We start from the raw sequence: 11,350 nt of genomic DNA on the forward strand, positions 1-11,350 counted from the left end.
CACACTTCATTGATTCTCGGCAGTGTCACTTCTGAAAAAAAACTAATAAAACTCCTCAAGGAGAGAAAAGTTACTTTTTGATGGCCGTTTGAGCTTACTTATATAAAAACAAGCGAAATTGATTGCTGTAATCTTAATTTTACACTGAAATTCTTTTGAAGGTAACATATGAGGACAAATCTAAGTAGTTTGTTCAGTCTGTTTTCTTGGTCTTGTAGTTTCAACTAGTTCGGAACTTCGTACTCAGTGGCATCAAATTATGAGATTCTAGATACATAACTTATTTTGCGAAAATTATGAAAAGAGAGAAAAAGAAAAACAAAGGGAGGCAGGAGAATTTTGATTTTTGATTTTTATTTTCCAAGATTTGATTTATTTGATCGGTAGTATTCTATTTTCCACAGCTTTGACCAGTTGTACTTTTTTTACAGACTCGGACACATCCCACCGCACCCCACCCCACCCCCCTAAATTCCCTCTCTTTCCAGGGATTTTTCTCTCTTCTGTTCCCTCCCTCCCTCCTCCGTCCGGTCCGCTTCCCCGTCCCCTTCTCCGACGCCGTTTCGCCCCTTCTCTTTTCTCTTCTCACTCCCTAAGTTCCTCTCTGAACCCCCTCTTCCTTTCAAACCCGCCGTCGGTCTCTCCGCAACCAGCTCCCAAACAGTCCACGGCTTCGAGCTCAGCTTCCTGTCTGCTCGGAGTCAAAGCTCAGAACTGGAGGTCTTAGGGTTTCGGCAGATCTGCGCGGCGTAGTGTAGATAGAGAGAGAGGTGAGCAGTCGTGGTGACGGTGACGTGGCCGTTGATGGTATTGCACGGAGGCGCGAGAGCGAGTTGGACGGTAGATGATGAACGGAGCTCCTGTGAGGGATCGGAGAGGGTGGTGGCGTTACGATAATTTCTCTCACATGGAATGGCAGATCTTGTTAGCTACGGGAATGCCAACCGTGACATCGACCAGGTCTCTTTCTCTCCAAATTCTATTTGCCTAAAAAATTCTCTTCGCAAATGTATCAGAAAATACAAAGAAAAATGAAATTATTGCTAATTATTTTGTCTGTGTAATTACATAGAAAACCGGAAGATTTGATTTTTCTTTTATCCTCTGTTTACGTGTCAAAAGTGGAAATTGGATGGATAGCTCTTTATTTTTAGCTTTATAAATTTAATATTTTGTAGGTATGTGGAAAATGTAAGGAATTTAGATATGGTAATTGGAAAACAGCTTTCTAGGTACAATGATTGGGCACATAATCTTCTCAAGGCTTTGATTTATGAGGTTAATTTCTGGCTTCATCGTTTCGGGCTCAATGGATGCAGTAATGGGTGCAGTAATGGGTGCTTTTAGAGGACCAAACAGGCCCTAAGATTCAAAACCTTTTTAATTTGGTATTTTTCCCATGTGCATTTGCCATATCGACAACTGGGTTTGCTCTGAGGGAATGTGTAAAGTACTGACATCTTCAAACGATAACTGTCTAGCGATTATTGTGACAAAGTGATCTAATTGAAATGGCATTGCATGTAACCACATTTTAATTTCTTCGCAGGGTGAAAAACCTAACTTTAGAAGACGCATAGGGTTTTGTAATATCTTAAAAGTTTGGATTTAGTGATTTATTCTCTTAGTCTCAGGATAACGGTAAATGAATTATGATATGTCTTTGAAGGTTGTAACTTGTAACTGAAAGAGAACTAAGTTGCTATGCTTCTTGAGTTGGAAGTCACAAAGTCTGTACTGTATGCGGTAGGAGTTCAGTGTAACATTATAATTAGAATAACATTTCATTTTGGTGTAGAATTCCATATCCAAGTATAAATGATACTACTCTTTTGTATGAGTTATTATGGTCGTATGTTTAGTGCATACAGCCTTTATCCACTCTTCATATCTTTCTCATGGTTTTGAATGTTCCTTAAATGATTTGCAGGCAATAATTGCTTTAAAGAAGGGTGCTCAACTACTGAAATATGGTCGTAAGGGAAAGCCTAAGTTTTGTCCATTTAGACTTTCTACTGTAAGTTTGTATTTAAAGCTTCTCTATTAGGATTTGTTGTTAAGATATTGGTGGTTTGTCTGCTCCGTGGAAGGAATAAAGCATGGGTGCACAATTATTAAAGTTGAAATAAAAATTTATTCCACAATTCCTGCACGGACAGACAGTAAAGTACAATGTATTACACTTGTAAAAGGATGAGGTAAAGAATGCTACAAAACATATTTTAATTGAATTTCCCACTTAGCAGTGGTAATGTAGTGCCATTTAGGTAATTTCTTTCTTCTCCCACAAGTATACAATTTCCAGTTGTGCGTATAACGGAAAAGATAAAATTTATCAAGTTTTCTTTCCGCTTATTAAATTAATACTGAAGGGTAAATCTGAGTTAATCGAGGTTTCGATCCATTTGGAAGATTAGAACCAAAGCGTTCAGTAGGCGGTTTGCCTGAGTCTATGGCATATTTCATTTGATAAGAGATTTGAGAATTTATTCATACTGTAGTTTGAGGTCAGTCAAGGCAAAATATGGTCTATAGTTCTTGGAGAAGCATATTATTATAGTCATGAATAACATTTCACCTTGTAAGGTCTTGGAATATGTTAAATGTCAGTTGGCATTAGTTGTGCTGTTACGTTGCTGCGTATCTACGCTGCTTTGTGTTTTGACTTATGCGATGTAAAATACTGCTAATGAGATAGCTTTTCAGTGGCCCTTTTATGGTTCTTGCTTGTGGTTACATTTATTGTAATTTGATTCTTAAATTTGTGTGCTTCTTAAATGGCTTCCATTTTCTACTTACTGCTGCATTTAATAATTTCAGGACGAATCATCTTTGATCTGGATTTCAAGTAGTGAAAGAAGTTTGAAGTTGGCTTCTGTCACAAGAATTGTTCCTGGACAAAGAACTGTGAGATATTTGATATCACTTTGATATAATTTTTAGTACCTGACTAGCATATATTACTGCAGGTTTAAATTTTAAGTCTTCTAGTGATACTTATTCCAATTTCATCTTGTTACAAAATTTGTTACAGGCTGTCTTTCAACGATATTTGCGTCCTGAAAAGGATTATTTATCCTTTTCTCTTATATACAATAACGGAAAGCGGTCTCTTGATCTGGTTAGTGGTGGAAGTTCAAAATGATATCTCTCATTACGTAGTTTCGTATTTTATTTAATAATACTAATATTTATGATAAACTGTTATGTCCTTCCAGATTTGCAAGGACAAAGTTGAGGCAGAAGTGTGGATTGCAGGCCTCAAAGCACTAATTTCCTCTGGTAGTGGTGGGCGTTCCAAAATTGACGGATGGAGTGATGGAGGCCTCTACCTTGATGTAAACATACCTACTTAGAAATCTCTGTTGTGTTAGCTTTTATATTTTGTCTTGTATTGCAGTTATCTGTGTTATATCTGCATCAGCCTGCTGTGTTGGAGCCTTTGAGCTAAATTTGAAATGCTGAAATACTATGCTTGTATAGACATATAGTGTGTGCGCGCGTGCGTGCGTGTTAATATATATATATATATATATATATATATAATTTCTTTTTCTTACCTTTGTAATTTTTGTTTTACTTTATATATAATTTTTTTTTTTTTTTTTTGGATTTTAGTTCTCTTATTACTTTAATGACTAATGAGTCATCTAACTTTATACTTTAGTTCATATGATTTTATTGTAGTCATCCAACCTTTTTATGCTGAAACATTACACACGCACATACACTTTGGATGTATGAAAGTTTCTCTAACATTTTGGTACGTATAAGTACACCTGTTGAATGATTCCCTGCTGATCAAGTCTTTGGGTATTTCAGGATGGCAGGGACTTGACATCAAATAGTCAAAGTGATAGTTCTGCTAGCGGTGCACGAGATAGTGGCTCTCCAGAGATTTCTGTTAGTTTCAAAACAAATTCACCCAAGAGTTTTCCGCCTGAAAATTCCCCGGTTTCTGAGAGGTCACATGCTGCATCAGACCAGACAAAGATGCAAGTAAAAGGATCTGGTTCAGATGCATTTCGAGTTAGTGTTTCAAGTGCTCCTAGCACTTCAAGTCATGGTTCAACACCGGATGATTGTGAAACTCTAGGTGATGTGTACATATGGGGTGAAGCTATTTGTGATAGTGTTGTTAAGATTGGGGCTGATAAAAATGCGAATTATTTGAGCCCGAGATCAGATGTGCTTGTCCCTAGGCCATTAGAGTCCAATCTTGTTTTGGATGTCCATCATATAGCCTGTGGGGTCAAACATGCAGCCTTGGTCACGAGACAAGGTGAAGTGTTTACATGGGGAGAAGAATCTGGAGGACGACTAGGGCATGGTGCTGGGAAGGATGTTGCTCAGCCTCGTCTAGTTGAATCTCTGGCAGCTACTGGTGTTGATTTTGTGGCATGTGGAGAATTTCATACTTGTGCTGTTACAATGGCTGGGGAACTTTATACATGGGGAGATGGTACGCATAATGCTGGACTTCTTGGTCATGGCACTGATGTCAGCCATTGGATACCAAAGAGAATTTCGGGTCCTCTTGAGGAACTTCAAGTTGCTTCTGTAACTTGTGGTCCTTGGCATACAGCCTTGGTAACATCAACAGGGAAACTTTTCACATTTGGCGATGGCACATTTGGTGTCTTGGGCCATGGAGACAGAGAAAACATTCCATATCCGAGAGAAGTAGAATCCCTATCAGGGTTGAGGACTATATCTGTTGCATGTGGGGTGTGGCACACTGCTGCTGTGGTGGAGGTTATTGCAACACAATCTAGTGCAAGTAGTTCATCAGGTAAGTTGTTTACTTGGGGTGATGGAGATAAGAATCGACTTGGGCATGGAGACAAGGAAGCCCGGCTTGAGCCGACATGTGTTCCTGCCCTTATCGACTACAATTTTCACAAAATTGCTTGTGGGCACAGTTTAACTGTAGGCTTGACAACGTCAGGACATGTTTTTACAATGGGCAGTACTGTTTATGGTCAGCTTGGAAATCCCAATTCTGATGGAAAGCTTCCTTGCTTGGTAGAAGACAAGCTTGCTGGGGATTGCGTTGAAGAAATTGTGTGTGGTGCGTATCATGTAGCAGTATTAACATCCAGGAATGAAGTTTATACATGGGGAAAGGGAGCTAATGGGAGGTTGGGCCACGGGGACATTGAAGATCGGAAAACACCGACTTTCGTTGAAGCTTTAAAGGATAGACATGTGAAATATATTGGCTGTGGTCAAAACTATACAGCAGCTATTTGTCTTCACAAATGGGTATCTGGTGCTGAGCAGTCACAGTGCTCTGCTTGTAGACAGGCTTTTGGGTTCACAAAGAAGAGGCACAACTGCTATAATTGTGGACTTGTTCACTGCCATTCATGCAGTTCAAGAAAAGCAACAAGAGCAGCACTGGCTCCTAATCCTGGAAAACCATATCGAGTTTGTGATGCTTGTTATGTGAAATTGAATAAGGTGTTAGAAACCGGTGGTAATAACAGAAGGAATGCTATACCTCGCTTGTCAGGTGAGAACAAGGACAGGTTGGACAAGGCTGACATAAGATTGTATAAGTCTGCTGCACTATCTAATATGGATTTGATAAAGCAATTAGATACTAAAGCAGCCAAGCAGGGAAAGAAAGCTGACACATTTTCACTTGTCCGCTCTGCTCAAGCACCTTCATTGTTGCAATTAAAGGATGTTGTTATGTCAACTGCTGCTGATTTGCGGCGAACAGTTCCCAAACCAGTTCTTACACCATCTGGAGCGAGTTCAAGGTCCGTGTCACCTTTCTCGAGGAGACCAAGCCCTCCTCGTTTTGCAACTCCTGTTCCTACTACATCAGGACTTTCCTTCTCAAAAAGTATTGCTGATAGTCTGAAGAAAACAAATGAACTTTTGAATCAGGAAGTGCTAAAATTACGTTCACAGGTACATAGTTCATACTTTTCTGGACTTTATGGCTACTTTTTGTAAACCTCTTGACAGCGGTGGTGGGTTTGTGTTTGACTATTTGTAATTATTATCTTTTAATAATTTGATTATAAATGTTTTTTTGTAAGGTTGAGAGCCTTAGACAGAGATGTGATCTTCAAGAATTAGAGCTTCAGAATTCTTCGAAGAAAGTACAAGAAGCAATGGCATTGGCCGCAGAGGAATCTGCTAAATCTAAAGCTGCAAAAGAAGTTATAAAGTCACTAACCGCACAGGTCATTTCTTCTGCTACCTGCTTTCATTTCCTAAACTTATTCATGATCATCGACTTGTGTGTCATATATTTAAAAAACATTTAATTTAATCATTTCTTATTATAATATTGAATTTAATAAAATAAACTTCAGAGTAGAATAGTTCATGAATTATGTACCCGTGGTTTATCTCTACAAATGAAACTGTAGGCTGTAGCAATAAGGAGCCAATGGTACAAGTTTTTCATACTTTTTTTTTTTGTCAGTTGCAATCTTCTAACCCTGGAACTTGAATAAGTTAAAAGGTGTTCTTTACTATTGAGTTAGGTAGCTGACTCTCTACTTTTTTGGTCGAAATTTTCAATTTATGTTGAACTGCCATAGTGATGATCGTGGTTGACAATTATTTCAGCTCAAGGATTTGGCAGAACGGCTGCCACCTGGGGTTTATGATACAGAGACCATAAAGAAGGCATTCCTGCCAAATGGGTTGGAGCCAAATGGCATTAACCATCCAGATTCTAATGAAGAGCAGCATTCAAGATCGAATTCCATCAGCAGTTCTTACTTGATCTCATCCTTGGGAATTGACTCTGCTACAACAAATGGAAATCATGTCCCGACTCATTCACCCAAGGATCCACTTGGAACGAATGAAACAAATGTGCAGCAGAGTCGGGAGGTTCTGACCTCCAATGGGATGATAAACTTCCCGGATAAATTACCCAATGGTGGTGGATCATTTCAGTCAGTCAGTAGTAGTGTGTCTGAAACTGTTGATGGCAAGGAATCCGGGCCTTTTCAAGATGGGGAGAATGGTGCGAGGTCCAAGAATTCTCCGTCGCCTGCTAATGGTAATACAGTTGAGGCAGAATGGATTGAACAATATGAGCCGGGTGTCTATATAACTCTTGTGGCTCTGCGGGATGGAACTAGAGATCTCAAACGAGTGCGCTTCAGGTACTATTGGTTTTTGCTAGTTTCTTAATATGATAAATCTGTCAGCTGGTAGCCCTATGATCTCTTGATCATATTGGCCGTAACATGCCACATACTCGGTGCATAACTTTGCTGTTATGGATCAAAGATGGAATAATCTTGTAATTAAAGTCTGATAATATGCATTTTCATTTGCAGCCGAAGGAGATTTGGAGAGCAACAAGCAGAGATCTGGTGGTCAGAGAATCGTGAGAAAGTGTACGAGAAGTACAATGTCCGTGGGTCAGACAAATCATCGGTTGCTAGCTCAGCTGCACGCAGATCAGACGGAGCCCTCTCACCTGCCTCATCTCAACAAGCTTAGCAAAGGAGGGGCAGGAGGGAAGTCATCCATTAACTTATTTTGTACGAATGACTGTGTAGGTGGTGTTGAGAGGAAGCAACAAAAGGGTGGTGTATGAAGGGAAGCATTGCAAACCTCTTTTCCCTTTATTTTGTTCATCACCTTTCATTCCTTCCCACTTTCACCCAATTATTTTTTTCTTTTCTTTTTTTTTTTTCAAATTGAATTTCGCTCGTCCATTTAATTTACGGGTATTTGCCCTTTTATACACCTGTTGTATTGTAGTGTATATAAAATCTTCGTTTCTGAGACAATCTGTGCAAATGAAAGTTTCTCTTTTTGCTCTTCCATGCTTGTGGCCCTTAAATTTTGCAATCCTCTATACCAAATGAGGTAAAAATTTACAGGCCCTGCATGGCGATGAAAACTTATGTAAACCAGGCGAACCATGTTTGCTGTCCAACTGCACTTGCAAACTACGTACCCTTGCTTTTTTTCGGTCCCACTTGACCCCACTAATCCCATTTCGTGTGAGAGAGTTGCTCTGTCAGATAGTTATGCCGAAATTTTTATTCTAAATGACTTTATATGTATGTTTCCGTATATTTTATTTTTTTTAAATATAGAAAGTATCTCACCACACATTGTTTATAAACGAGTCGCCCTTTCATATAATTCCGATATCGTATAAGGTGGTAGCGTACTTTTGACTTCCAAGTCAAATGGTACGCCAAAACAAAACTGATCGCTCCAAGAATTATACACCAATGGGAGTTCGAACTCTTTGCTCGTTTACCACTAAACCAACCTTTAGGATTTCCATATATATGATGTTAATCGAACAATTGTAGCTCATTCTATCTCCAATATTCAAATACTAACGTGATCATTTTCATAATACACAGAAAACTTACACTGCAGATTCTAACTTGAGTTAAAATTTTGAAAAGCCAGTAAGGACCCCAATTTGTTTTAGTTTTAACCAAACCCCTTTGAATCTTGCTCCACAAATCCAAAGTAAAATGTAACATTCCCAGTCTTTGACCCTAGGGACTTTATTTTGAGGATCACCACTTCTATTGCTCTCATAGGTATTAGGTATTAGTCTCACATCTCTCTCTCTCTCTCTCTCTCTCTCTCTCTCTCTCTCTCTCTCAAAATGCCAGTTTGAATTTAATGCAAGATGTGAAATGGCTTAACCAACTTATTGCTAGCAACCAAACTTTCATGGGATGTGGGTCAATAATATTCACCCCCTTCAAAAACGCAGGCCAAGTTAGACTTTTGTTGATTTTGTTGTGTAAAGAGCTGTCAATTTTTTCCATACTTCAATTTTAGATAACTAGCCCAATTTTAACCTTAATGTGGACAACATATTGTTTTTCTTTCGTCTTCACCTTTTGCTAGTTCACTCCGTACATTTTTTGTTTGAATTTTAGAGTTTAGTGTTTAGCAGGGAAAATAAACTTAGGAGAAGATTGGCCAATATAAAAGTTAGGGGTAACCGACTAAAATTAAAGCTCAATGGGGGAATGGCCAATTATAAAGGGTTAGAGGGTAAATCGGATAAAAATAAAGTTCAAAGAGAATATTGACAATCTCTTACAAGTTCAGGAAGAAATTAGCCAATAACTCACTTTAGTATATATATTTATTTATTGAGCGAACCTGCCAATTTAGTTCATGAATTGTCACCTCAGTGAAAATTAAATCCTAAACTAGTTTTTTTAACAAAATCAGTTCTTGAATTATAAAAATTTGATATACATTAGAGGGTAGATTGGTAATTTTACATAAAAAAATAGTGTATGGAGTTAACTTTGGAGGTAGATTGCAACCTATATGAATTGTTAAGAGCTTATAGGTGAGAAAAGAACGGTATTACACTCTAAAGTGTGTCAATTGACTTAAGTTGACGAAAAATTAGATCAAATAACTTTGAATATAATAGTAAGGATGAAATTTGTAATTTTTAATCAATTTAGGAACTTATTTGACTGAAAATAATAATTCAGGGACCTAATTTTTCATTTTAGTGATAGTTCATGACTAAATCGACACTGCACTCTTATTTATTTATTTATTTATTTTCATGCATGGTGTTTCATAGGTGACTTTTTATCCGTTACAAATTCACAAGAGACTTTTGTATTCTTTAATAAATGAGATATACATCTTTTGCATTTGAATAGAAAAACGTAAACAAACAAACAAAAAAAAAAACATAAAAGTCACATTAGAAGTGGATTATTCTCCCCTTGTGTTTGAAAAAAATGTTGCAAATAATAAACTAAGAAATGTGAGTGAGTTTCTTTCTTCACCAAGTTAGACTTTTGAATACTCATCCCCCGCCCCTCTTTTCCAAAACGCCTTCCCAGCAGCACCAACCAAAAGCAAAAACACAGAAAATAGGGGAGAGAGAGAGAGAGAGAGAGAGAGAGAGAGAGAGAGAGGATAGCTAGGAATGATGGGAAGGCATGGAGCAAAAACAAGTAAAATGATGGGATGACATGTCAGCCTATAATATTTAAGAGGATCACGTACGTCCATCATCACTCACTCACTCACTCACTGTTGTCAAAAGATTTTGAGTTTGCTCTCACTCAAGCATTAGTACTACAGTACTGTTCCTACCCAGCTAGATATATATAATGCGTACTCTTTCTTTTCTGCATCATAAACTTATGGAAGGGACAATATCATCTCATTGGCTTCAATGTAATTGCATGAATTCATTCCCATTATATGCAAATTACATGCAGAATAAAAACAAAGTAGCAGAAAATATGAATTAATGTTTGATATTTTTTTCTTCCTCTACAAATTTTCCATATTCATCAGCTGGGATATTTCAAGGAGGATGCGTATATCCGTATCCTTAAACATTAACGTACAGAGCTTTTTTTATGCTAGCTTCTCATCAAATTATGCTCCGAAGTCAAAAACAAAACAAACAAACAAAAAAATAACAAAATACACCCACCAACGGCCATGTACATTACCCATCACCAGTATTAGTTCTGGGCTGAAGAAGATTTGAGCAGCAGCTACATCTACCTTTTTCTGTAGAAATATGTCTTCAAGGTGAGGAGCTTTGTAAGCCAATAGCATTGTGCTCCTTGGAAGGACCAGACGGTGGAATTGGCGTTGCCTTTGGTAAGAATGCAAAAAAGCTACTCTCATGCAGTTTCTGATGACCAGAGGCAGGCTTCAATACCTTGAAAACTTGACTGCTCTGAAGTACTCTTGAGCTTTGAGTGTGGCCGACCAGAAAGACGAGCAGCAATAGCGCTACTACAACTAACAGATCATGTCTCTTTCCCATTTCACCAAATAAATTATTGAAATGAAAAGCCTATCTATACAGGAAGAAATATAACAACAAGAAGCAAATCGAGAAAGAGAGAGAGGACGGGGGATGTTTGTTGTTGTCAAGCCTGACGAGTGCAAGGAAGTGAGATTACTAATGTGGCACAAACTACAAAGACTGATTACTTGTACTTTATAGATATTTATACTAATGGGTATGTAACTGAAGCGGTTGAGAGCATTTACTTCTGCATGCACTCAGAGATTTTGTATCCAATTGACTCTCCTTAGATGTAAATAAGTAAGAAATTAAGGAACAAGCTAAGTATTTTTGTGAATGGCTTTGGGGTACAAATGAAAAATTGTGATATGAAATGGTATATAACTGAAGTGGTTGAGAACAAATACTTTTGCATGCACTCTTGAGATTTTTGTTGAAGGAAGAAGCTAAATGTTTTGGTGAATGGCTTTGGGTATACATGAATGAAAGTTTGTAAATGAAACGGAGGTACAAATACAAAACAACGAGAAGGGAATGTGCAAACACGAGGAAGTAAATGCAGGAACTGAGTAATGTGCC

General features: G+C 38.0%; 1 protein-coding gene across 1 annotated transcript; it reads left to right on the forward strand.

Moving 5' to 3' along the window:
* The first annotated feature begins 446 nt into the window (after positions 1 to 446).
* On the forward strand, positions 447 to 7,809 carry LOC103957773 (PH, RCC1 and FYVE domains-containing protein 1). Its single transcript, XM_048580875.1, has 9 exons — positions 447 to 960; positions 1,931 to 2,017; positions 2,821 to 2,907; positions 3,035 to 3,121; positions 3,219 to 3,338; positions 3,823 to 5,922; positions 6,054 to 6,200; positions 6,592 to 7,139; positions 7,317 to 7,809. Exons 1-9 carry the CDS (start codon positions 913 to 915, stop codon positions 7,480 to 7,482), a joined length of 3,390 nt encoding a protein of 1,129 aa, XP_048436832.1. The 5' UTR covers positions 447 to 912; the 3' UTR covers positions 7,483 to 7,809.
* Positions 7,810 to 11,350: the final 3,541 nt, after the last annotated feature.

The sequence above is a fragment of a genome, unplaced genomic scaffold (assembly GCF_019419815.1).
Source record: "Pyrus x bretschneideri cultivar Hongxiangsu unplaced genomic scaffold, Pyrus_bretschneideri_v1 Contig16, whole genome shotgun sequence".
In the NCBI taxonomy this organism is placed as follows: domain Eukaryota; kingdom Viridiplantae; phylum Streptophyta; class Magnoliopsida; order Rosales; family Rosaceae; genus Pyrus; species Pyrus x bretschneideri.

Bases quoted from the DNA above. Each gene is read 5' to 3' on its own strand.
- LOC103957773 (XM_048580875.1), top strand. From the start codon at position 913: ATGGCAGATCTTGTTAGCTACGGGAATGCCAACCGTGACATCGACCAG. The intron at 2,018-2,820 runs GTAAGTTTGTAT...TAATAATTTCAG, and splicing joins GTCCATTTAGACTTTCTACT to GACGAATCATCTTTGATCTG. The intron at 7,140-7,316 runs GTACTATTGGTT...TTTCATTTGCAG, and splicing joins CTCAAACGAGTGCGCTTCAG to CCGAAGGAGATTTGGAGAGC.